The sequence below is a fragment of the Notothenia rossii genome (genome assembly GCF_949606895.1).
Source record: "Notothenia rossii genome assembly, chromosome: 8".
Taxonomy (NCBI): domain Eukaryota; kingdom Metazoa; phylum Chordata; class Actinopteri; order Perciformes; family Nototheniidae; genus Notothenia; species Notothenia rossii.
The window spans coordinates 15,178,285-15,206,232 of NC_136906.1; the positions used below are offsets into that span (position 1 = coordinate 15,178,285).

General features: G+C 42.2%; 1 protein-coding gene across 4 annotated transcripts; it reads left to right on the plus strand.

Moving 5' to 3' along the window:
- Nucleotides 1-79: 79 nt before the first annotated feature.
- Nucleotides 80-27,915, plus strand: grid2ipa (glutamate receptor, ionotropic, delta 2 (Grid2) interacting protein, a). Of its 4 annotated transcripts, none has more exons than XM_079642594.1 (23): nt 80-1,122; nt 2,477-2,730; nt 3,492-3,824; nt 3,917-4,071; nt 12,588-12,863; nt 13,876-13,961; nt 14,098-14,167; nt 14,527-14,823; nt 15,331-15,482; nt 15,662-15,823; nt 16,469-16,575; nt 16,677-16,824; nt 17,555-17,880; nt 18,923-21,358; nt 21,440-21,527; nt 21,897-21,986; nt 22,093-22,289; nt 22,407-22,562; nt 22,737-22,823; nt 22,935-23,064; nt 23,189-23,307; nt 23,432-23,596; nt 24,273-27,915. In XM_079642594.1, the coding sequence occupies exons 1-23, from the start codon at nt 1,041-1,043 to the stop codon at nt 24,351-24,353; spliced, it is 5,997 nt and encodes a 1,998-aa protein (XP_079498720.1). In that variant the 5' UTR covers nt 80-1,040; the 3' UTR covers nt 24,354-27,915. The 4 variants fall into 4 exon arrangements, with proteins under 4 accessions (XP_079498720.1, XP_079498718.1, XP_079498719.1 ...); XM_079642592.1 differs by having other exon boundaries at nt 24,835-27,915; XM_079642593.1 differs by having other exon boundaries at nt 18,935-21,358; nt 24,835-27,915.
- Nucleotides 27,916-27,948: the final 33 nt, after the last annotated feature.

The window sequence follows — 27,948 nt, forward strand, 5'->3', positions numbered from 1 at the left end:
GTGTGAAATCTATCAAAAATGATATAGAGAGAAGCAACCAAATACTTGGTTACTGTAAATGGAGATGTCTTGCTATTACCAATCTACCTTACCCTGTCCTGTCTGCAAGTTTAATCATGTTGTATTATTGTCGTTAGCATTTTATCATCCTGTGCAGCGGTCTTATTTCATTTCTTCTCTTTGTTTAAAGAAGTGTGTAGCTGTAGAGAGAATGTCATCTTCCATCTCATCGTGGGAATACCACCTGCTTTAAAAGCACGCACACCTGCCAGGTAAAACACAGCAACCTCTGGGACACATGCACTCTCCAGGCTTGTTCTTTCTGATGTTGTTCTGTAAACTTTATAAATAATTGCCCTGCTACACTTATTTCACCAAGCTGATTGTCTAAGCTGAAATATTGCATGCAGCTTTTAGCATATATCTGCAGGCTGTAACTGGTGCTGGAGCAGCAAGGTTAAAACAGCCGCTTTAATCAGAGAAGTGTCCCCGGCTGGTGCAACACACACTGGTTTCTGGGTCACTCCTCAGCCCTCAGAGAGGGCCCTATCCACATGAGCAACCGAAGAAGGCAGAGAGAGAGGGTGGGACAGAGAGAGAGGGAAAGGTATTTATAGAAAAATGGGGCTTCACAGTACCTTTTCTTGCAAAGAACCATTTCAGGACCAAGTGAGCGTGTCCCACTTTCCTGATCATCTCTCAGCCATTGGGTTTAGATAGAAGCTGAGGCTGGACTGCCTCACCCAGGTGGAGAGCCTTTCTTTCAGATGCTCTCCCCCTTCCTGCGGCCCCCCTCTCCACAGCTGCTTACCGCTGGTTTTTTGATTGAGAACAGTGGGAGGCGTCGCCCCATGATAACCTACAGATGTGACCTTTTAGGCACACTTGATTTGCCTTGCTCTGTAGAGGCTTTTGGAGGCAGTGAGCTCAGGTGAGGAGCAGCACAAAGGTGTCCAAAGACACCCTTTGGCTGCATCACCCTCCGGGCCGGGGGCAAAGGAAGGCTGGCTGGAACGTGCCCTGCCGCCAGCCGGGCGAGGATGAGGCGCTTCCTGAGCAGAAAGGGTCGCTTCTCCCTGCGCCAGAGCAAGTCTGGAACCCGGAGTGCCTCCAAAGATTTCTGTAAGTCTCTTTCTCTGAATTGTACTTTGTACTTCCTGAATTGCTTCATCTGATGGAGTTAAGATAAAGAGGAGAGTTTATGCTGACATTGTGTAACTAGGTCGCAGGCTGAGAGAAAAGGACTGACAGAAGTCTTGACAATCCTCTGAGTGCTGCATGTGTTCTGATGGGGAGGATTTTGATCCACAGCTCCATGTCAGTGATTTCCCAATCTATTTTAGATCAATACTCAGCTGCTGTTTGATGTTTCTTCCCTGCAAGCTGACACCTCATTCTGTGACTCTTTGGTTGCCTTCAGATTTGACATGTTTTATTCACTCAGCCACATCGCTCCCTGAATATTTTGCCCTTTGCCAAACTGAGAACTGCCTTGTCTTTTTTCGCAGTGAAGCAGATCAGATATTTCTACATTTCTTCGTAAATCTAAGTCTCATTTTCTCACTTCTCGTGCACTTTTTAGTTTGTCTTCTTCCTTCCCATCTCTAATTGAGTCTATTTCTTTCTGACTTTCTTCACCTTTGTCTGAGTTTTTTTAATTTTTGACAAACATTTGATGAAGTTAGAAATGATACAATTCTGCCTTATTTAAGCTGCTATTAGCTTCTTAATGCAAATGGGAAAAGTGCAATGCAAGAGAGCAAGTACAAAAAAAATACAAGATAATAACACAGGAGTTTTTACAAGCACAAGGGTTGTGAATTATCATGTTTTGAACCTGAATATTAAGCGATTATGTTGTGTTTGGTGAGAAAACAGAACATGGACACAGTTCCCTAAAATGTTCTATAAATATCTTGGACATATCTAGATGAGTTGAGATGAAGTGAGCCTGTTGGGACTCTTCCTACCGCAGTAGAATGAGGCCAGTGACCAGGGGAAGGCCAGCAGTTCATGTGGGTTAAATAATAAAAGTCAGAAATAACTTTCTTCTCTCTCTTCTTTCATTCATCGAATAGAAAAACATCTTAAAATCTGGATTGTGCATTCTGTGTCTTTACTATACAGTATATGTGTGGCTTTATTACTTTATATGCGTGGCTTCATTACATGAATTACCGATTTACCTGCTGCTACATCTCGTCAGTTTGCATTACTGGGATGCCCTATTTAACTGTACTGTTTGACCTCCATTTAACAGCTCGCAACCTGCTCGTCTGTATGAGCAGCTTGCTCCAGATTAACAATGTTCTTTCATGCTAGTGTGACATACATATCCTTTAAGCAGTAACACATTTCACCTTCCAATTAAAAACCCATTGAAGTCTCAACAGACACAATTCTTGCTGGCCTTTGACTGTCACTTGTTAATGAACTCGCAGCATTTTGCAATTTTCCTTTTCTGTCCATCTTCCAGACCTTGGCCTCCCAGCAACCAATCAGAACTGGCCCGAGGCGTTTGGCTTCCGACTGGGTGGCACTGGGCCCAGCTACATCCTGTCCGTGGTGGAGGGCAGTAGTGCCTACCTGGCTGGCTTGCAGCCCGGGGACCAGGTGGTGGACATCGAGGGCCAGGATGTGACCAACCTCAGCACACCGGCGCTTGTCGCTCTGGCTCAGACCCTCAAGACGGTGCCACCTAGCATCGGAGTAGTGTCACGCATCGAACAGGTTTGCTCAAAATTAAGGGAGAGTCAGTAAAAACACACTTAAAGGTCTCCTATTATAATATTTCTAGGCATATATTATAGGTCTCAGATATATAAAAAACATGTCTATGAAGTGTTTTGCTCAAAATACCAAACCATCATCCATTCTAGCCATGCCTCATACCCCTCTATTTCAGCCTTGTTAGAGTAGTGCTGATTCTGGGTCCGTAGCTTTAAAAAAATAAATACAAAAAAGAGAGCTCATGCAGGAGAATCCTACCCAGATACTCAGCTAAACGCTGCCGTGATTAAACGCCATATTATGTTCCAAACCACATCAAGGATTATTTCTGAAATGGTATGGAGCTCAAATGCTTTTTCTCTCGCGGGTTAACCACAAGGTGAGTACCTTTTTATATCCTGCTTTTTTACACATACTCTCTCCAGTAGAGAGTGTTAGCGATGCTTACTAATGTAAACACGGACCATATTACTTCCAATAGACGTCGCGCATTGTTTCTGATTCAGCGATGTTTCTGATAGGGCCGTGGGCGTAAAGCCAGCCCGCATTTCCGATATTACGTCATGACCGCAGCAAATCTTGAACAGCTCCGTTGTACCCCCGTTTTTAGAGATGTGGGTAAGGAGGAAACTAGAGAGGGTTGTATTTTCGGACACTTTGTGAGTCACCTGACACACAGGGGACACATATGTATGTATAAAATACATCAAAAAGTGCATTTTGCATTATAGAGTACCTTTAAGTACTTTCCCCTTCCTCAGATTGACGTCACTCCTGGTCCAGATGGCCGTTTTGGCTTCACCATCATCGGAGACTGCCCTCTGATGGTGGAGGACTGCATGCCCAACGGTCCTGCCGGTCGCAATGGCCTCAAGGCCGGGGACTATGTCATGGAGGTCAACGGCATCCCAGTGAAGCATCATGAAACGGCAGCGGCCATGATCAAAGCCGCTCAGGGGCGGCCTCTGCGTCTGGGCGTGCTCAGTATGGCCCGGCGGCCCAAGAGGCTGAGCAGCAGCATGAGGGTGTTGTCGCAGAGCGGGGACAGCATCAGGGAGAGCCGCGCCCACAAGGCCATGGAGTTCAATAAGAAAGTGGGTATGAAATAAATGTTTGAAATTGTATGTGATTGGTGCATTTTCATTTTCTGTATGAGTTAATGTACGGGCGTTTGTTTACCCCTCAGGTGGAGGAAGTGCTAGGAGAGGAGCTGGATGTGAAGGAGCAGCTGTTTGAGGTTCTGAAGCGGTACGCTGCAGAGAGGGACGTGGAGAGTCTGGCTGAGGCGCTGCCCGACATCTTGATCGCAGAGGAGCACCAGCAGCTGATTGACAACGTCAGGTAGCTAATCAGAGCTTTTTTAGGTTGAAAACGCAAGATGCTGCACTGACTGCACTGCTTTGTTTTAGTTAAAGAGGCCTGAATCAGACGGAGAATTTGTTATTTTGTTTTGCCAGGCAACCACAGAATGAATGCTAATGTCAGCTCGCCACAAACGCTGATTTGTACGCTTTCCTTATATTTATAAAAGGCTTTACAGTTTAAATGAATGAAAACAGTTTAACCAAACTCCCAAGTAAAGAACTCATTTACCACCAGGCTGCTGTTTAAATGTTCAGGTCACAGTTAATCCCGCCTCTGAATCAATCCAATTGGATATTAGGAAAACACAATAGCATTCGACAAAAAGCTTCACCCACATTAAAAACAATTACATAAAAGTCATCTTTCTAAAACTCCCCCTGCCTGTCAAACATGTCTGAATGGAAGCTGTGTGTCTTGTTTTAACTCTGTGTGACTAACCAGTCCCAGTCCTTTTTGTGCTGTGATCAAACATGTCTTGTGAGATATAAGATAATTCTTAAACTGTTTATACCCCCTCTTCCCACACATTAATACAGACTTCAATGCACATTTAAATCAGATTGCAACACATTTCTGCTTTACTGGTGGCTTGAGATCTTGCTTTGATATCTGTCACTACAGTGATGCAACCAGGACACTGCATCAATATTTTAGCCTGCAGTGCCGTTTCCAAAGCTGCTTTTGTTGTCTACACTCTCAAAGGGTTTACGCGCTTTTTAATGTGAACATCCAAAACTCTTTTTAGATGTATTTTTTGTATTTGGGTTGCACATTGGTGAACAGCTAATGCTAAAAACCTGCCTGCAACACGTTCAAACTTACAAAAATATGGGAGCAAAGTTAACTAACCACCCAGCAAGACATTCCAACAAATCCAAACTGTCAATAAAAAACGAGTAACGTTTTAGAAATGCCGGAAAAACATCAACAAAAGTCAATCGTCTATACATTATTGAATCCCTTTTAGTGTGGTAGGGAAATTAATACTCATCATGCAGATAATACCCTGGCTGTGTAGTACTTTTCAAATATTCCAAACCTATTATGTCTTATACACAGTTACAGCCATAGGATTCACTGCACAGCCTTTACACAACAATCAGGGCGGAGACGTGCAGCAAAACCTCCTTCATTTCCTCATGGAATCAATAGTTTAGAAACTCCCCCTCTCAGCATTTTACTGGGAAACTTGGGAGAGGTGTACATCAAGTCACATGTGAGTAGCTGACCTGAAGTAAAGCCCTGACTGATGTCCTTCAGCGCTCGGATATCACTGTTTCTCCCCTCTCCGTTACAGTACACACGAGTATAGTTAGAAATTCACCACAGAATATTGCATTTCTTCGTCCTCAGCATTGATCGGAAAATCAAAACCCAAAACTCAATATCTCTGCATCCTCCTGGGCTTTCTATTTTTTCCCAGCCACCTCTCGTTTACCTTTTTTCGCTCATCTTCTCTCACTTTGACTTCCTCTCCAAGTCTCTTTCTTTCCTATTTCTTCCTGTCGCCTGTGATGCACCCTTTGATTTTTTTCCCGTTTATCACATCACTGGATGTTCCTTATTCCCTCCTCTGCATACAGCTCTTAGCTGGTACAGCCTCCAGTTTGCGGCGGCTGGTTGAGATATGCACACATACTGCTCACACAGCACTGATTCTGACACACATGCCTTCAGTCCTTGCTTTGAAGTTCTTTCCGGGGAGAAATTATGAACTGCTGCCTCAGGTGAGTACTGAAAAACAATTTGGCATTATACATTTGCAGATGTTTTCATCAAGTTTATTCATCATTTATGATGAATAAACTGTACGGAGTTTAAAGCATTCTGTGGTGACAATCGATTAGCATTCAGTTTTCTCATTGATTAATTTTCGTAAATCTCATTTTCCTCCGACACAGCTGTCTGTCTCACAGCTTTAGCAGCATATTTCCTTCCTAAGAAATCTGCCTGCAAAGAATGCTTTGGAACATTTGTTTTGCACCGGATTCCCATTAATTATGCATTAACTGTATCCATAGAGGACCGCTAGCTGTTTCCTCTTACCTTCAGCCAATACAAAAAGTAGAGTAACTCTCTTAATAGTAGCCTGAATCTCGCTTTAGATAAATCTACTTCAGATAGCTGTAGTTACCCATCATTTCATCCCTATGTGCTTGTTCTAGTGCACTGTAACCTTGACAGGCTTTGATATGCAAAGTTTTTCCTCTCGCTTTCTCTGCCTGCTGTGTCATTGCGTTGTTGACATTATCAGCGCTGATGAGCAGTCATCTTGTGCAACAACATCTTCTTTATGGCAATTAGTCCGTGCAAATGTCAATCTGGAAAGAGCTACACAATATTCATATTGCAGGTTGGGAAAAGCTCTTGATGTTTACATCATAATCTGGTGAACATGTTTCTGTGATTGGAGCCCGAGGGAGTTTGGCTTCCAGGTTGTTCGTTAGCCTCGGGGCGGTGATGGTGTTTATGGCTGGTGCTGGCAATTAGATATCTCATCCAAGGAGAGAAATGTAATGTGGAGTTTATTTTCTGTTCTTGGGGAAATGTGTTGCTGATTATATTTTGATTAGGCATGTTTCAAGGCAGCTTTTTAAAACCTTGTTAGTGGTAACCTTTAATATCTCAATATCTGTCAGATGGTTTGGGACAGAATTACAACATTCTGGGTTTTAAATGACTCCTACTACATGTAATGATTCCTTTACTCATACCCAGTGCTTCCTTTAGGGGGACATTTGTGACTTTTAAAGAAATGTCTCCAAAACTTTAAATTGCCATCCCATTTTGTACACATATTCACATCCCCATCAACTTGGATGAGCACTTCCCTTTTCCTAAATGCCATCATCAGGTTGAAATATTTAATTAATTTGTCCAATGCTTTGGCTTATGACTAAATATCAGCAAAACTAATGATAGTGTAAGTTGTTTTTTTAGTGCTGATCGGCAAATATTAGTATGCTGACACCCATAACAAGTGCGAGGTGGTCTGAAAGTATTGATGTCTGCTTTCGCCATTTTTTAATAAGGGTGGAACAATTTTGAAAATATATATACACGTGATGTTGACTGATGTTGCAACTGTGATATTATATCCTAATGCCTTGTAAAACTTGACCAGCTGGGCCACTGTGTTCAGTCTTCCTCTGCCCCCTCGCCGATTTGCCTCACTCTCCCACAGGATGTGTTCTATTTTTAAACAGCCTATTTCTTTTAATAAATTCTCTTTTAGGTTTCTGACACATTTGCCAGTTTTGATTTTTGAACGACTCTGAAACCAAAGGTTAGCGAGGGCTTGAACACTCTGAAATTATGCAGAAGCTTCTGTATCTGGAGTGTCATTAGAGAAAATGTTTGAACATCTAGTTGCTCTTTTGTTCACGCGATTCTGCAGTGTTATGGTAATTGAATGTAATTAAAGTTAACTGAAGGCCTTTGTCTGAAACTGTATATAGACTTCAAAGATATGAATTAATTAGACGTGTGCACTCAACCCAGGATGCAGTGCTGTTTTTTTTTCTTTTGTTTTCATTATTATTTGAAAACCAGACTGTTTCTGTCTTTCACAAATGTTTTATGAATCAATCAGGCAAGTTTTTGTTGGATAGATGTTGTCATAGTTGTTGCACAGACATGGCTGTCAAGGTTTTTGTGCCATCCCTTATGCACATTATCGGTTCTTACCCCCCCCCCCCCCACACACACACACACACTCACACACTCACACACTCACACACAATCATTGTGATGACCTGCCAATGCAATTCCACTGGGGTTCTCCTTCTTGTCTCAACTTCTCTCCTCTCTCCCTTCTCACTTACTTCTCTGTTCCTCCCATTCTTTCCTCCACTGAGGGAAGAGAAGATGTATCACACACTCACTCTTACTGAAAAATGATGGACGACTCAGTGATGAGACTTATCTTTGATTGAGGAGAGTACACTACCCTGCGGTTACCTGGACTCCTTGATTCTTTAGAGGGCGAAAGATGGGGGAAAATGGGGAGTGCCGCCCCAAACATGAGCATGGAGAACAGCTGATGGTGCTACCTGAGGATGTTTTGGAGGTGTGGAGGGACCACTCTTCCAATGTGCTCCCTCCCTCTCTTTCATTCTCTCTCCTTCTTTCTCTGGCTGCTTTCCGAGCCTGCAGCAAGCACTTTTGAGATCCAGGACGCCTTTCTTTTTCTCATCTCTTCTGTCCCCTCTTGTCTCGGAGAGTTTGTTTATTCAAACGAGACGGGGACTCACCCACATGGAGACGAAGCATTTGCATTGCTTCACTGAGAGCAGGCACTTCCTCAAAGCCCCCAAGAACCATGGGAAGGGATAGGAGCCTTTCCAGACACTTTCGGTATGGGACTTTTTCTTTGATCTCAGCAGTGTTCGCTGTGCTTTCAGTTGTTCGTGCTGACTTGTATCTGAAGTGTTCTTGTGCAACTGTTTTCTGTGTGTGTGTTATCTTGTCTCATTGAAGATAATTTTACACTTTCTGTCAGCATATAACATTATGAAACTCTTTTCTGTCCCAAATCTCATTCCAGCATATGAAACTGCGAGATTCTAGCACAACTAATTTTTAAGTTTGACATCTCCAAATAATTGCTGATACTTTTCTTTTTTTTTTGCTGTCTGTGGTTTCGCGATTAAACTTTGTGTCTGACGCTATGCTTTGTGTTTGCAAATTCATAACTGGCCTAGCTGTCAAATGAGCTGATCCAAAGTGGGTCTCATTATAATTGTTATTGCAATGAGTTTTCCAGCTGAATGCAATTGTCATTCATCCCTCTGTGTGCTGTGTCCTTGATCCACCCCTCCTTTATGCCTAATTATAGACGCTTCTCGCCCTCCCTTCAATTGAGGGCATCCTAAAGCCTAAATCAAACTTCATTAAACAAAGCTATGAAGTTTCTGCTCACTTGTTTTGGCATGTTTACAAGATTCAATAGGTTACATATTCTTGCTGAGATCGTAATATGACGGAGAGACTATGTTTATAGGCAATTAAAGTCACAGAGATTATTGCTGCCAGGTCCTGTGACTATCACAAATACACAATAAACGGCCCCATTCAGTTTAATTTTGTTTGTTGAGACACACAGGTGATGTCTCATGGCTTCCTTCCTTGTTTTTCCCTCAAGCCACTACACGCCTTAAACAGACAGTTCTAACTCGTTTCTTTCCTTAAATTACTCACAGTTTGAAGTGTTGCTTGGCCTCCGATGGTTTAGAAGATGTTGCGATGTGTTTGCTCAAAATAAAATAACAAACTTTTGCACATGCAACAAAGAAAAATAGGCCTTGCAGATGTTGTCATTCAAAAGAAATAGGCAAAACTCAAATAAACAAACAACTTAGGTATTCTTTCTTTCGTGATAATGCTTAGAACTTGACAACTTAAATGGTACTTGTACGGTTTGTATGTATGTGTACGGTACGAGTACGTTACGTTACGGTTCAAAACTGTTCCTCGACGGCGTCTCTCAACAGGTTGCCCATCAGTGTGGCGTTAGCACAGGCGCCGTGGGAATTGTAGTCCTTTATAGTGTGTTGACCACAGACGTCACAATTAGGTGGCCTTTCTTATCAAATCAAAATACTGGCTCTAACATGATGTATGGGTGCAGTTTGTGAAAGTTGTGTGGCCTACATCGCCTGAGAGCACATGCTAGCCTGCTTCATTCCCAAAAGTTACATGACCCTGACCTAGAAAGAGCTCTAGTTCTCCACTTTCTCTTTCCCTGCCTTTGACTCATATGTTACTACTTGTGTTTTCATGTATATCTCTGCAGCTTTTTCTTTCATGCTTTATTTTTCAGAATTAATTAATTTAGTTTTGTCTCAATCTTAACTTCTTCTTGTTGTAGTTCTACTCTTGATCACGCATCGGACCTAAGAGATAGCACTTGAGAGCAGTCTGGTGTTGCAGACGAGCACATTTCAGCCCTCTGGGAAGGGTTTCTTTTGCATGAACCTAGCATTTACACAGGGCTATTTTTTACATGGATGTCTTCGATGTAAGCAAAGGAAATGTTTAGCACGTAATTGATTATCCCTTCAATATGATACTTTACGTTTATTTGTTTGATGTGGCATTTAAAACACTTATGTATGTCAACAAAGAGCTTGCCGGGATTGGACCAGGATTGTACACAACAGGTATGATTGTAGATAGTTTGTAGATGTAGATTGTAGTTGATGAAACAATGTCTCATACCACAAGAGACTCCCAGCCACTTTCTGAATGATTGACAGTTTTATATTTTGTATGGTGATCAAGAATCCAAAGGATGCACAGATCTTTTCAGGCTGTTGTTGCTCTGGTCAGATATCTCAAGTTAATTGTTGATTTAAGGGTAAAGCTAAGGTAAGCAGGAGCATCCATATTATGTGTTTTTTTTTTAAAGCAGCTACAAATATTTACTTTTTTTTTTGGTGTGTAATATGGCCGCCTGTTGTTGTGGCATTTGTGGCTGTAACTGCAGTTAACTCAGGATTCACCTTGTGTGACTAGTCTGAGGTATGACTGATTTATTGTAGGGGGAAGCTGTGCTGTTGCTGCGGTGCTGTTCACTTGATACTGGTTGAGACAATTTCACTTGCAACATACACCCATAAATAAGGCGCTATTATTGGACACTAGACTCACTAATGGGTTACAAAGCAGGACAACCTAAAACCAGTGCAATAAACCAAACGGTTTTCATTAATAGTTTCTCTGAATAGTCTTAAATCTAACTTGCATTACTGAAATGGTAATGTATTGCATTTCTTATCTTTCAAGCACAGACTGTTAGTTGTGAGGAGTGGTTTAATTGTGGTTTCCAGATTTAAAGCTGTTGACCTTATAAGTAAAAGATACAAAGTTACAGAGTGTTTTATTAAATCTGTACACTGACTGGCTTTGGATATAGTCCCAGGTTTGATTGGATCAATGCAAAGGTGTCTGCCTTTAGTTGTAATCAAGTCATTATCTGTGTGTTTGAGAGGAAGCTCTGTGAACTTTAGTCTGTCCGATTTTGTTTAGGTAAGAAACTTCCAGAGGGGAAATATGTGCAAGCTTGCATAAGCTTTGGATAATGGGAAAGCGCGGGTTATGAGTCACTCATAATTAAAATCTAAAACCTTTCTGTACGTTTTTATGAATCTACCAAAATCATCGAATCCTTGACTCCTAACAATGCTCCAAACGTACCTGCCGAAGCACTGTGACGACTTACCGATGGGACTAATTCTCAAAAGTAGCTGTTGAGTTGTGCCGTGTATCTGGATGCCTTTTAGAAGTGGGGCACTCTGAAAAACCAAAGCACTCGTTTCTCCTCTGCACAGTAGAAGACCCCAGGAGATTCGTGATGAAGACAGAGAGATAGAGAGGATGGAGTTGAGATGGAGGCAGCATCATTTTGTATCTGGATTGGGGGGGGGGGGGGGGGGGGGGGAGTATGCAAAATAGAAAAGGTACAAATGAGGTGTGTGTACATAAAAGGAGAAGGAAGATGTTGTGTATGCAGAACAATTAGATAAAAGAAGAAAGAAAAGTGAGAGTGTCCTATATAAAGAAAAATGGCAGCCTATAACACTTTATTCACAACACAGTTATTGGCAATGATTCTTCCATTTCTGGGTCATTTCTGTTGTTTGCTACCGAACCGTTCTTGTTCCTGCAGATAACTGGCTTGATATAAACGTCATGCAGCAGAAAACACAACTGTAAGAGAGTTTGATGGAGTAAGACAGTTTAAGCATAACAAAACATCAGTGGGTAAATGTCATGTTTAGAAAACAGACAGAAAGACTGCCTTTTTTCCAGTTGTGTGCTGATGTTGAACAATCCTAGAACAATACAACTGTCACAAAAGACAGCTTCAATTCAAGCCTTTAGTGCCAACTAACTTTCTTTTCATCTTTGTGTTTGTGGCATTTTAAGCAGACTGGAAGACAAGGGAGCACCACGCTCACAAAACCAATAAACACACTAACTCTCACTAGCTGATCTTAGAATATCCAAGGGTGGGTTATTTCTATAAGAGCAAAGGGGGGTTAATAACACTGGTAGGAGGAGAGCAGCTCTTTCTCCCAGATGTATCTCTGGCTCTGAGCTTCCTCCTTTTTTTCCGCATATTAGCAGGAAGCTGTCTCTGACACTCTAACCTGCAGCTGATGTGACGGGACAACACAGACAAAGCTCGTCTTTTATCCCTTTGAGTCTCTCACACACATGCCTACACTCACAAACAAATGTTGGACCAATCCTTTCTGCCTACCTCGGCCCTCCCAGGAGACGATATGGACTAAACTATTTTTGGCCCAATTAAATGGAAGCTGCAGCTGGAACAATATGTAGTCAGAACAAGAATTGTTTTCCTGATACATTGGACGATGGATGTTTTTGAGAGATCAGGATGAAGAATTTTGGATTTGAAATGCTGTTCACGTGTGATTTTATGGGTGTCAATCAGAGTTTGTGTCTGATTCCACAATGTTTGCCAGGATCTTCATTCCCAAGAAGCACCGGGAGCGGTTTGACGAGGTGGTCAACCAGAGCCTGATGAGCCGGATCAAAGGGCGGAGCTTCAGCGACCCCAGCCGCCAGCACCTTCGCCGCAGCCGGAGCGAAGATCACGGCGAACGCCTTCTGGTCTCCACCCGTGCCAGTTCAGTGCCACGCACCCACGCAGAGGAAGGCGTGGTCCCCCCCGCCCGCGGCATGCGCAAGACAACCTCCCTCATAGCTGGGCACTCCAGTGGCAACACCACCAACTGCAGGTCTGTATTTAAAGTTATGATGCAGATTTAGCTTCTTCACTCATATTGACTTCTTTAGTTCCTGGGTGCTTTGGCCTTGTATCAGCAAGAGTCACATCATCATCATCATCATCATCATCATCATCATCATCATCATCATCATCATCATCATCATCATCATCATCATCATCATCATCACCATCATCATCATCATCATCATCATCATCATCATCATCATCATCATCATCATCATCATCATCATCATCATCCCATTTTCACCTGCTACACTGAGCCAATCCATTTTCAGCTTTCAAAGAAAACCAGTTTCCTAAAATAACATCTGCTCTCTCCTTACGTCTGATCAGAATTATATCCACTCTACATGAGAACAGCTGTGACGGGTCTTTCTGTGTGAGCATGGAATTTATGTGAATTAAGAGGAGTAGGTGTAAAGATAAAAATACACGGTTCAGTGGTTGGAAGATGAACGCATGTTTATACATACACATATTTTCTTGCTCTTTTCACCTGCTGTGACGTTGTTTCCTGTCATGTCTTTTGATAAAATTGTAAAACTAATCCTCATCAGATTTGGTTGGTTCAGGCTGATGTGGTTTAGAGCCCCTGGGATACAGTGTCCATATTTAGGTTTGTTAATTCATAGGAATTTAAAGCTGCTGAATATGAGAATCTGCAGGGGGTCCACAGTTGGACTCTCGATTAAACTCATTATTTTTCTAATTGCAGTTAACTTTTTGAACAAATCTCAGCTAACGTATCTTTGAGTTATAGTTAATAATGAACCACTTAAGCACATTGTGTGTCCATTATGTCATATATAATACGTGCACCAGGGTTTCTTTGGTAACCCATTTAATTATAAATGTTAGTTTTATCATATATTACCACGCACATTTAGCAATCACTTGATCTAGAGCTGAGTATTAGTGCTTACCTGCTTTTCTTTCATGTATAGAGCCTCTTTTTATCCTTCAGTCCTGCCACTAATCAAAGCTCAAATGTGTCAATTTAGGACGGTGAGAGTGTGTAAGGGTAACGCGAGCTTTGGCTTCACTCTAAGAGGCCATGCTCCTGTGTGGATCGACTCTGTCATCCCAGGTAAGTAAAAAAAAAAGTGTTTATTTTAATTTGATTATGAATAGTAAATGTTACATGTAATATTTCTATTGTACTATTCTTGAAATGAGGAAATGATCAAGTCAGATGTCTCTTGTACTCGTTCTCTGTTCTGCAGGAAGCCCAGCAGACAAGGCAGGACTAAAACCAGGAGACCGCATCCTGTTCCTCAATGGACTGGACATGAGGTTGAATTCTAAATCTAATTAACACAAAACTGATTATATTTAGATGAATGTGGTTATCTGGTTTCTCTGTTGAAAGAGTTTTGTTGTTTGTAGAGCTCACACAGTTATTGACAGGAATAGAAATCTAATGTGATGGATTTAATAGAAAAACAAGTTCCTAAAAATAGCTCCCCAGAAATTGTGATACTGTGTTTTAACCTTGGTATATTCTCTGCAGAATACAGAAAGCATTGTTTATGTCAGTAAAATGTCTATTTTATTTAAATAGTAGGATTTCTTTCTAGTAAAATGAAAGAATTGGCTCATGCAGTTAAAGGATATAACAGGTGTCTCCATGTGTACCATGTGTCTGCCTGTAGGACCTCGTCCCATGAGAAGGTGGTGTCCATGCTCCAGGGCAGCGGTGCCATGCCCACGCTGGTAGTGGAGGATGGTCCGCCGTCTTTCAGCGTGTCAGAGCAGGACCTGGCGGGGGCCAGCGTTCCCACAGAGGGGGCCCGCTCCCCTGTCCTCAGCTCCCTGCAGTGGGTGGCAGAGATTCTTCCGCCCAGTATCCGGGTTCAGGGACGCACCTTCGGACAGCAGCTCGAGCACCTGCTGACCATCCAGGAGAAGTACACCATCTGCAAGGCTCTGGAGAACTTCTTCCAGCACAGGTGAGCAAGGGTGGGGAATAAGATCAAAAGAAAAGCATGAGGAATGGGGTGAGATCAGACGTGGACATCTCTATAACTACTGTTCGGGCTGTTATGTGCTTTTATATTCAACCATAATTGGAATTTCATTTACAGTGAAAAGTGCATTGTGGAGGTATACATTTGTTCAAATAAGGTTCTTATTGTTACAATTAAGCCCTAGGTGCAGGTTGGCTCTTATAGTATTTAAGTTTGAGGATGTGCAAGACACAGATTAAGGAAATCTCTTTTTTAAAGGACTAAATATGATGAATATACATACAGTCTGTGTGTTTATAGCCATTTCCCTGTTGCCTTGTAAAGTCTGTACTACAGGCTGTGTTAATAGTGTTTTAGTTCATTAGCCAAATCAGTGGAGTCGCCTGTTAATTTAGTTTCTAGTTTCTTGCACAAGTGGAGGACTTCACCCACAACTTTGAACAGTGAGGCAATCTCTGACCTATCATTACTTTGTTTCCATGACAACAGGAATGTGGACACTCTGATCGTGGACGTGTTCCCGGTGCTGGACACTCCTGCCAAACAGGTGATCTGGCAGTTTGTCTACCAGCTGCTGACGTATGAGGAGCAGGAGCACTGCCAGAGCAAGATCTCACGCTTTCTTGGATACAAAGCGCCAGGTGTGTGGCACATCTGTTTTTTCAAATGTATGAATGAATATAAAGAGTTTTTGTGTGTGCGAGGTTGGCGCTTCATGGGGATCATTGGCTCAGTAAAGTGCAATAAACTCAGGTGCCGCAGCCCTTCATACACCTTTGCCTCTTCCTCTGCATTGCCAATATATGTGTGTGTGTTCTAGTTCCACCACCACCACCACCTCCTCCCCCTCCTCCGGACCCCGAGGTTGCCCCCGAGCCCCATCGGCGTAGCAGCTCCATGAGGGTGACAGGGACCACGTACAGGAGCAGTGTGAGGGGACGTAGCTCTGATGACCTGGTCATTGGCACACACTTGGGCATGGGTACAGATCTTTATTGTCTTCATTATCATACATACTAAAGCAGCAATAACACTCCATGACACCCTTCTTCCAGTGTTAGAAGAAGTAAAAAAGCATTTAAAACCACATATCATAATCTGCGAAGTAATTAAATAAATGTTTATAACTCAAATGTACAATAATTACTTCTGAACTGTTCTGTAGTAGAAGTATAAAGATTCAACACATGGAATTACTCAAATACTCAAGTACCTCAATATTGTACTTAAATACACAACTTAGTTTAGTGTTCTAACCTTCACCATTGCTTATATATTCAGCATTCACATTGTTCTTATTGTGATGATTTACAAAGTCTTGTTAAATCCTAGTTGCATTTCTTTTGTAGAATCCTTTGGCCTTTGTTTCAAACTTCCAATTTCCCTTTGAGTGGACAGCGTGGTTCATGCTAGTTCAACCGTTTGTATACTGATTTGATATAAATCGGAATAATTGTTTGACATGCTCCCATGTAGCCACAATTCTTTGGGAGGTTGCCTCTTTGTTATTGGTCCAAAGCCCAATTTAAATGGAGCTGCCCATCAGCCCAAATTGTTCTTGTCCACATCCTGAGAATCTGCCCAAATCTGGAAACCATCAGTCAAACTGATTGGTGTATTGTAATAGGCTTCCGTGCAGAGGCAGTGCTGGATGCAGGAATGAGGTTGGCTCCAGGAGAGAGACAGTCAGGAGATGGTACCTCCCTTCCTGAGACTCCCAACAACCTCACCAATGTATGTAGCAAAGTCCTCATGGGAAATAATAACTATAAACGTTGGACTCACTAGTGCAAGAGGACTTACTCTGGTTTCTTTGTACATTTCCACCATGGAAGCTGTCGGCAGTGTACGCTGAACTGGAGAACATGTATTCTGGCAAGAGGTCCAAGTCTCTGAAGAATCGTCCTCTTCCTGCCCCCGACAGTTTGCTGGAACTGGAGCCTCCCTCACGCACAGCCTCCCCTACAACACATGCTAACACAGGTAGCTAATACGTACCTACACACTAAACTCATAGCAGCTGGAATTATATTGAACTGATTTCCTTTGAAGAATGACTAGCTTGCAATTGTATTGTGTGTCTGCCTGTGTGCCTGCATGTGTGTTTCTATTGTAGAAGAGGTAGGATAACAAGTGTTAAAAAAAAAGTATTGAAGTCAATTTCCTTTACTCTTACATTGGCAATCTTTTCTGTAATATGATTGGTTTGAGTGTATTTTGTCTGATTAGGAAGTAGCCAGCTTAGACTTCATTTGATCTTCCTTCAATGGATACGGATGCATAGTGAATCTATGAGGGGAAGATAGGAATATCCTAAGTCTGCACCAGGCAGAGCAGCCCCTCAGGTTGCAGGCATGTTAGGTTGAAGGACTAACATACACCATCTCAATAATACTGCCAAGAAATACTGAACCTCATACAGTTAGGAGGATATGGTGATGGTGGCAGTGGAACAAGAAAATACACACCTTAATCAAAAATGTGTTTTCAGCAATGGTTAGCTCCACTGGGAGACATGTTTGAACGGCCTTTTGTTCATAACCTTTTTTCAAATGCAGGAATTTCAAAAGTTTGTTACATTAACTTTAATTAATACTGTTTTAGATTGAATGCCTTATGTTTTCTATCTGAAAGACTGTGCACCTGACATTATGTTTTAGAAATGTACCCTTCATTTATAACTGTAGACTGTGTGTTTCCCCCCTTATCCCAGGTAGCCGTAAAGCCCCGCCTACATCCTGGCCGGAACCTCTTCCCAGTCCCCCTCAATCCCAGTTCTATTCATCAGGGCTTACGAGCCAGACCAGTGGGGAGTCTAACCCCTACATCAGCCTTGACAGTCCCCCTGCATCCCCTCCAGAGCCCCCTGACTTCCCATCCAGTCCCCCTGCCCACCGCAACAACAAGCGGCGTTACACCTTCTCCAAACCACCGCGCTCAGAAGACACAGATCGCTTTCTGGACGCTCTGAGCGAGCAGTTGGGACAGAGGGTGGCCATCATCGATGACTTCCTGACTCCGGAGAACGACTATGAGGAGGTAGAATTACATGAAGTCTAAAAGCTTGATTATAAAATCTATTTTAAGTGTATTATATAACTATCAGATGACTATTGATGTTTATTCAGTAAATATGTGTTTATAGTCAGATAACATCAGTCAACAATAATGATAATCTGAATAATTAACTGTTTGTGTGATTATTTTCTTTCAACTCTACTAAAATAAACGTAAGACAGTTGATACGCTTCAGTGAGTTAAAGGTTAAAATTAATCTATAAGTATATTGTTTGTTGTAGAACAATATATATATATTTTTACAAAAATCCTGAAGGCCGCCATGTTCATGTATAAGCTGAAATATTGTAGAGGGTTAATTCTGCTGGGTACACTTATTCCCTACAGGCAGTTGGCCTTGTATCAAAATGTGAAATAGGACAGACCCCTCGACACACATGGACTTACAGAATGGGTACAGAACATAGTCCCCTAAAATAACAGGGACAAAGTGAAACACATAAGAGAAACTATTGCAATAAATGGCCTCACATACATCACATCTCTTACCTTAGTGGTTGTCCTGCAGAGTTACATGTCAGTATTGTTTTCCATCACTTGGACCTCAAAGAATCTTTCAAAATGCCTAACTGTGATCTAATATTGACAAAGGAGCAGCCCAACCATCAACATTCAAGCCACGTCACTAAAACATGTCGTCATGCCCGAATACATTGAAAGGTTAAACACACAACAAGTAAATGGAAGTAAGTTTAAAGAAATGTTTTTCCACATAGCATCGTGCTTTTGATGTGAGGAGCCTTTGTAGGGTGAAATACTCAATCTGTCATTAAAGTTAGCTTTAGTGACAATCCTGCTAGTGCATGTCAAAATTGTTTAGCACATATATCGCCAGTAGATCCTATAGAACCTGGCCAGTAGACAGCCATATTTGTTATAAGTGTAAAAACTCCTGTTGTAATCAATTTTACATATATTGCTTGACAAGTTTGCCAAAAATATTTTTACCACGTTCCACTTTGACATTAAGGGTCTAATGAAGTGTAATTGGTGTTAATGCCAGGATATTGTGCAGATGGGCTTCCCAGATGATGATGAGGATGATGATGATGATGATGAGGATATTGAAGAGGACTTGGGGGTGGACGAAGATGAAAATGAAAATGGAGGATTCGTGGCCCCAGAGCTCAGCAGTCCGAGTGATGTTCAAAGCAGCAGTGGAGAAGAGAACGCTTCCTCCCTCACCTACTCTTCCTGCTCTGACCACATCCCTCCACCTCCAATGTCCCCTCCACCACCTCCGCCTGTTCAGTTCAATGACCCGCCTCCTCCACCCCCCCCTCCAACACCTGCACAGACTCAGCAGCAACCACAGCAACAGCTCAGCTACACCCCTGAACAATCCCCAAGAGCATATGTGCCCATCCGCCGGAAGTCTGGCCCTCCTCCACCACCTCCACCTCGCAATCACCTTCCACCTAAACGACACTCCTTACATAAAGTCATGCCCAAAAGAGATGACCTTCAAGTCCAGGCTACTATACAAGAGCTAAAAGCCTTCCAAGAGCAAAAGGTTTTTCAGCAAAGAAAAGTATACGAGGAGCAACAAGCCTACAAGGAGAGGCAGGAGTATGAGGAGCAGAAAGCTTTTGAAGAACAGCGACTTTTACAAGAGCAGCAAGCTTTCCACGAACAACAGGCCTATCAGGAGAAAATGTTCAAGGAGAGACAGGTGTATGAGGAGCAAAAACTTTTTGAAGAGCAACAACTGTTCCAGGAGCAACAAGCCTACCAAGAAAGACAAGCGTATGAACAGCGCCAAATCTACCAGGAACAAAAAGCGTACGAACAGCGTCAAGCCTACAAGGAGCAAAAAGCTTTGGAGGAGCTTCAAGCCTTCCAGGAGCAAAAAGCTTACGAAGAGCGTAAAGCTTATGAAGAGCGAAAAGCCTACGAGGAGCAGCAAGCATATCAAGAGCAACAAATCTACCAGAGCCATCACTCCATGCCTAACCAGCCAACACAGCAGAAAGCCCACTCACCGCTTCCTCTCCAACAGCTCCACCAGTCCTTACCCCCACTCCCCTCTCCAGACTCCACCCATCCCCACGCTAACCATCCTCTGTATATGATGCGCCAAGCACAGCAGCAACAGGCCCACCAAAGTCATCTCCACCGACGTCTGTCACGATCAGCCCCGCCTCCACGCCAGCCGTCGCCCCTACCGACCGGCCATCCTAACCAACATGGTCAATACTCTGAGGGTATCTACCAAAGCCATCAGGGCATGGGACCCCAGGCCCACCATTCATCCACAGAGATGCTCAACCAGATGCAACAAGCCCCATCTCATCATTCCTCTGCAGAGATGCTCCATCAGTTGCAACACGCCCAAGCCCACCACTCATCCACTGAGATGCTCCAGCAGTTACAACAGGTCTTCTCGTCTTCAGAAATGCTCCACCAAGCGCACAAGACCAAGGCCCATCACTCCTCCACAGAGCTTCTACACCAAGGTCACCAGATGCAGCAAATGCAGCCCCACCACTCCTCGACTGAACTTCTCCACCAGGCGCAACAGATGCATCGGGGTCAACCCCACCACTCATCTACTGAGATGCTCCAGCAGTTACAACAAGCCTTCTCGTCATCAGAAATGCTCCACCAAATGCACAAAGCCCAGGCCCATCACTCCTCCACAGAGCTGCTCCATCAAGCCCACCAAATGCACCAAACAAAGCCCCACCATTCCTCCACGGAGCTTCTGCATGAAGACTGTCAAGAACCTGCCTCCCTCCCTTTTCAGCTGAACCGGGACAGCCACTCCCACCAGAGTCGGAGGAGTATTAAAGGTCATCATCAGACCCCGGTGTCGCCACAAGGGAGACCCCAAGACCAGCAGCTCCACCAAACCCATCACCCCCAGCCCACCAAACCGTCTCCCCAAAGACCCCACTCTATACAGCAGACCCACCACCGCTCCAGCTCCCCTCAGATCCACCACATCCACCACATGACCCCACAGCCGCCCCCGAAGGACTACCAACACCAGATTCACGTCATCCACCCTCCCCAGCAGCCCCACAGGCCTCAGCCCCTTCTCTCCACCTTTCAGCCACTCCAGCCACACCAGACCACCCTCTCCACCTTCCAGCCTCTGCCCCAACACCACCAGTCCCAGCACCAGGTCCAGCCCAACCCCCAAGCCCCCCGCCCGCAGTCCCAGCCTTCACATCACATGCTGCAGTCGCAACACCAGCCCCAAACCCAGTCCCATCAAAAGCAATCCCACAGCCAGAGCCAGCCCAGTTCCCTCCCACACTCACTATCCGACCCGTCAGAGCACCGCGACCCCCCTCCCCCTCCTCCCCCGCCTCCACCCTGCACCCCTCCACCCTTGCCAAGGCCTTCACTCTCCAGAATGGACTCCAACCACATGAGTGTGAAGAGGCTGCGCTGGGAGCAAGTGGAAAACTCAGAGGGGACGATCTGGGGACAGGTGAGCTTCGATGTTTAGATTTCCACATTTCTGTCACAAAATTGTAATTCAAATAGTGACATTTTTGCATGATTTTATTAGTTGGGAGCAAATTCTGACTATGAAAAACTGCATGACATGGTGAAGTATCTGGACCTGGAGCTGCACTTTGGGACACAGAAGAGCTCCTGTGAGTATGTCACAGATCTGCAATGCTCTAAATAGAAAGCATGGCTGAAAATCATAAAATGAAATGCAAAAACCTGAATGACAAATTATTATTTCTCAGCAAATCATTATTCAGGTTCTTGGAGAGTGATTATTTAGGCATTAGGTCTACAGTATTTCACACACAAATAATGTCTGCATGTTCTAAAAATATAACAACATACTAAGCCCCAGCTTTTTTTAATTACTTTTCCTCGCATTTCTCCTTGCTTTAAACCTGCTGCAAACAATGTAAAATGTAAAAATAATCTTTATTTCCATTCATCTCTCTTCTATCTACTATGTAAATCCATAACATCTAGGCATTTCACTTACACTGATCTGATTTTAGTGCCTGTTCCAGAGCCATGCCTCCTACCGCAAACCTTCAAGAAGAAAGATGTGATTGAAATTCTGTCCCATAAGAAGGCCTACAATGCCTGTAAGTAGACGCTGATATATATTGTACGTTTTGTTTACCCTTTGGCCCCCGATGAATGCTAAAATAGAAATGTATAATCCCTTTTCATCTTCTTTATAACATTTAGCGATCCTGATAGCCCACCTGAAGCTGTCTCCTGGTGAGCTGCGTAAGGTGCTGATGAACATGGTCACTGACCGGCTGGAGCCAGCACACATCCAACAGCTGCTGCTGTATGCCCCCGATGCAGAGGAGGTCAAAAAGTATGAAGAGTACAGAGAGGATCCCAGCAAACTCAGTGAGCCGGACCAGTTTGTGTTGCAGGTACAGTCCTCCCAGAGTGTGGACGAGTGGGTTGGTTGTGTGGTTTATATGGGTCTGTGTGTTGTATGTGTGTGCGTTATCACTCGCTTCTTTGCTTGTGTGTGTGTTCTCAATCAGATGTTATCAGTACCAGAGTACAAGACCCGCATGGAGTGCCTCCTCTTCAAATGTTCACTGCAGGAAAAGACAGAGGAGATGAGGGGAGCGTACGACTGTCTTTACAAAGCTTCCATGGAGCTGAAGACCAGCAAGAAGCTGGCTAAGATACTAGAGGTAGCCTACTGTTCAGTTCATTCCAAATAAAAATTGAGTGATTTTGAGAAAACCCACAGCAACACAAACCTCCCCACTGCATTTATAATCATATAGTTAAAAAACATTATGCTGTGATTACATCTATATAAGTCTGTATTCAGTTTGGTTGTTAAACATTCTGTGTTTTGTTAGTTTGTGCTGGCGATGGGGAACTACTTGAATAACAGCCAGCCTAAAACCAACAAAACTACAGGCTTCAAGATTAACTTCCTTACAGAGGTACATCTTACACCAATACATGTTTAAATCATGTGACCAATTTATTTTCAAAGCAGTCTGTCCCAACGTATTATTTTTATGTAGATTATAATTGAATGATTTCCTCTCCAGTTGAGCACAACCAAAACAGTGGATGGGAAGTCGACATTTCTACATATTCTGGTCAAGTCGTTATGTCACCACTTCCCTGATGTGTTGGATTTTTCCAAAGATTTAACTATGGTTCCTCTTGCAGCAAAAGGTAGACACGTTTTCCTCTACATCTACATCACAGCTTAAAAATTGGGAACTGGGAAATGGTTTTTTTTATATTGAGTTTTTTTATTGATTTGAAGCACACCTTCTTCTCCTTTTTCTATCTCTAGTAAACCAGAGGATTATCACGTCAGACCTGAATGACCTTCATACAACCATACAGGAAATTCGCTCAGCGTGTCAAAAGATGCCTGCGACGGCTGAGGACCGATTTTCTGTCGTCATGAGTGTATCCTTCACAAAATGAACAAAGAAAGTGCTGAGATGTGTATTCTGCTAATACAAGAAAAATAAAAGTAGAGCCATTGAAGATAAAATACAACTTTAGTGATCCTTGACTCCAGTATTTATAGAACTTCCTGGAAAACAGTCATCCAGCTCTGCAGTCTCTGGAGTCCCTGCAGCAGAGAGCTATGGAGGAATTCAGCAAAACTGCCTCTTACTTCGGAGAAGACGGCCAATCCACAAACACTGAGGCCTTCTTTGGTATCTTTGCGGATTTCCTTATCAAATTTCAGGTAAGCAAGAAACATTTGATTATTAAAGATAACCCTACTGGCCAAACTTTACAGCGTTAAAGTTAAAACGATATATATCACACAGTATGTAAGCATGTAATCCCTGTAGCTCCTTTCAGTCTCCCACCAAACAATTTAACATAATGGTTTGCTAAAAAGAAAAATCTTCACCCAGCTCCTTCTGCACAGTTGCAGAAAAACACACCTCATTACTTAGGTTTTTTGTTTTGAGCACTGCTTGCATTTCATCAAATATGTATAGAGAAAGTCTGCCAGGCTATGGTACTAACTAACTAACAAATGTTCTAAAATAACACATTTAAAAGTTATATATTGAAAGATTAATCATAAGCTACAATGTAAGCTAAACAATACAAATGTTGCATTCTTGACTTGTTCTGTATGTAGACTCAATGGACAAATTAACCAAAATATTCACCTTTAAATGTTATTATTGTTATCCATTTTATACAGTAAGTGATTTTATTGTGAATCAAGAGCAACTTTATATGTTCATAAAATAATGGAAACAACAGGGCTCAAATCCTTATAATTCTGATTTAAAAAATATAAAATATAAAAAACCCAAAGATGAAAAGAAAAACGTTAAAAAGATACATGCAACACACAAACTTAGAAAAAGTATCTTAAAAACCCTGTTGTTTCTTTACCACAGAGAGCTCTCATTGATCAACAAGCTGTAGAAAACCAGAAGAGCCCCAGAAGTCAACGACTGGCCTCTCCACTGGCCTGGTAACACACACACAAAGACACACGCAGTACGGCGAGGACAACATAATTCATCGTTCATACGGTGCATATAAGTACAGACACAGATCCTAATATACTGTATATACACACCCATAAAACTAATGAGGGAGAAACTTTAAAATGAGGCAAAAATAAATGTATTTTGCATCAAAGATGGACGATCAAGCCTTATACCAGTGGTATAGTATATATTGAATATCTTTTCAAAACGAAACTGAGTTTTTGTTACGTCTAACACTTTAATGACTAAGACTGCTACAAAGGAAACCATGTTGTTTGGTTGTCAGTTACTCAGTAACATCCTGTAGTTGAAGTTTTCTTTCTTTTGGCATCAACCTAAGTGTGCTACTACAATTCTACAGTGACATATTGATGCTATATGCTCTTATAAGACATAGATTTACAAACATTGATTAACCTGAAATAGATGTTTAATTGAAATGCATTCACGTTCTCTTTGTGGTTAGGAAGAAAACCACAGAAGCAGTTTTCCTGTTAGTTTACGTGTTGTATATGTTTGTAAGCCGCCCACCGCACTGAATGTAACATTAGTTCTCTACTGACTAAGTGTACAGTATATTATTTCTTCGTTGATCTCATTTGTCCTGATGACTGATTGTTTCATTAGCTGCTTTGTATCTTTGCCTCACTGTCAGACAATTTTCTGAATTCTTTCCATGTCAGTTATAGCCATGTACAGTGGGGCAAAAAAGTATTTAGTCAACCACCAATTGTGCAAGTTCTCCCACTTAAAAAGATGAGAGGCCTGTAATTTTCATCCTAGGTATACCTCAACTATGAGAGACAAAATGAGAAAAAACAATCCGGAAAATCACATTGTCTGATTTTTAAAGAATTTATTTGCAAATTATGGTGGAAAATAAGTATTTGGTCAATAACAAAAGTTAATCTCAATACTTTGTTATATACCCTTTGTTGGCAATGACAGAGGTCAAACGGTTTCTGTAAGTCTTCACAAGGTTTTCACACATTGTTGCTGGTATTTTGACCCATTCCTCCATGCAGATCTCCTCTAGAGCAGTGGTGTTTTGGGGCTGTCGCTGGGCAACACAGACTTTCAACTCCCTCCAAAGATTTTCTATGGGGTTGAGATCTGGAGACTGGCTAGGCCACTCCAGGACCTTGAAATGCTTCTTACGAAGCCACTGCGGTGTGTTTGGGATCATTGTCATGCTGAAAGACCCAGCCACGTTTCATCTTCAATGCCCTTGCTGATGGAAGGAGGTTGTCACTCAAAATCTCATGATACATGGCCCCATTCATTCTTTCCTTTACACGGATCATTCGTCCTGGTCCCTTTGCAGAAAAACAGCCCCAAAGCATGATGATTCCCCCCCCATGTTTCACAGTAGGTATGGTGTTCTTTGGATGCAACTCAGCATTCTTTCTCCCCCAAACACGTCTAGTTGAGTTTTTACCAAAAAGTTATATTTTGGTTTAATCTGACCATATGACATTCTCCCAATCCTCTTCTGTATCATCTAAATGCTCTCTAGCAAACTTCAGACGGGCCTGGACATGTACTGGCTTAAGCAGGGAGACACGTCTGGCACTGCAGGATTTGAGTCCCTGGCGGCGTAGTGTGTTACTGATGGTAGCCTTTGTTACTTTGTCCCAGCTCTCTGCAGGTCATTGACTAGGTCCCCCCGTGTGGTTCTGGGATTTTTGCTCACCGTTCTTGTGATCATTTTGACCCCACGGGGTGAGATCTTGCGTGGAGCCCCAGATCGAGGGAGATTATCAGTAGTCTTGTATGTCTTCCATTTTCTAATAATTGCTCCCACAGTTGATTTCTTCACACCAAGCTGCTTACCTATTGCAGATTCAGTCTTCCCAGCCTGGTGCAGGTCTAACATTTTGTTTCTGGTGTCCTTTGACAGCTCTTTGGTCTTGGCCATAGTGGAGTTTGGAGTGTGACTGTTTGAGGTTGTGGACAGGTGTCTTTTATACTGATAACGAGTTCAAACGGGTGCCATTAATACAGTTAACAAGTGGAGGACAGAGGAGGCTCTTAAAGAAGAAGTTACAGGTCTGTGAGAGCCAGAAATCTTGTTTGTTTGTCGGTGACCAAATACTTATTTTACCGAGGAATTTACCAATTAATTCCTTAAAAATCCTACAATGTGATTTCCTGGATTCTTTCCCCCCATTCTGTCTCTCATAGGTGAAGTGTACCTAGGATGAAAATTACAGGCCTCTCATCTTTTTAAGTGGGAGAACTTGCACAATTGGTGGCTGACTAAATACTTTTTTGCCACACTGTATGTGTGTTGTTCAAACTTCTGATGTTATTTATATGTATACAGCTCAGTGTTTCCCCTAGGATGGAGTCATAGCAGCGGTGCTAAGGCATTCGGGCCCAGCGAAATGTGAGCGCGGAGCGCATGGAATCTTATAGTGTGTGCGCGTGCGAAGTGCGCCCCGCCAATATGTTTCTGCCAGCACAAGAAAGACTCTTGAGGCCTAGTACATACAGTGGCAATGTCTCAAGATTTAGCAAAATACACCTTTATTGAACATACAGTTACACAAATACTACAAATCCACATAAAAAACAATAAAAAAAATCAAAAAGGGTCGCCACTTATTATTATTTGAATTTTTAAAGAAATGAAGACATTTTTATTTTTTTATTTTTTATATAGGGGAAACACTGCAGCTCTGGAAAAAATTAAGAGACCTCTGCAAAAGTATCATTCTCTCTGGTTTTACTATTTATAGGTATGTGTTTGGGTAACATTTTTTATTTTATTCTATAAACTACTGACAACATTTCTCTGTGTTGGAATTCAACAAACACTGGAATTGAATGGCTGCCATACATGTAGAGATTGACATTTAAGAACACTTTGGAGTGGTCTCTTAATTTTTTTCAGAGCTGTATATGAGATATTGAGAAGTTGGCACTTAATGTTTGTTTTTTAAAGGCAATATGATATTTTCCAATGATCAATTAGAATCAGTCGTTAATATAGGCAGTAGAAAAATGGGCAGCGGGCAGTGTGCAATATGTGAATGTTAAGCCATGCTTCACTGTTGGATATTATACAAAAAAACAATTATACTATATGAAAATATCACTGAAATATATTGTGTTTGTACTGTACAGAATAAGAGTAAATGCTATATTATATGAAGCACTTTGTTATGTTAATGTATTACATTATTATAATGTACCAAATATCTCTTATATTGTGTCATATGGACTAATCATAAAATGATACCACTAAGAGGACATTAATGACATTAAGGTTAGTCTATCAGAACAACAGTTAATAATACAGCTTGTCAGAGCTCTGTGAAAAATAAATCTTAGCCTTCAAGCGATATTCTTTAGAGGTACGGCAGGAATAATGTGTGCAGCTAGTGAAAGCCTTATTTTCTAATAATGGTCTAGGTTTTTTTTCATGTAAGTTACATAATGCCATCTTCTAAAGCATTGCTCTCAATTTAAGGCCTATACATTGTTAAGTCTGTATTTTGTATTGTACCCTATCGATGATATATAAAGAGTGTAATGAAATCTACTTTGTGTACTCTGTGTTTTTATGACCTTTGTT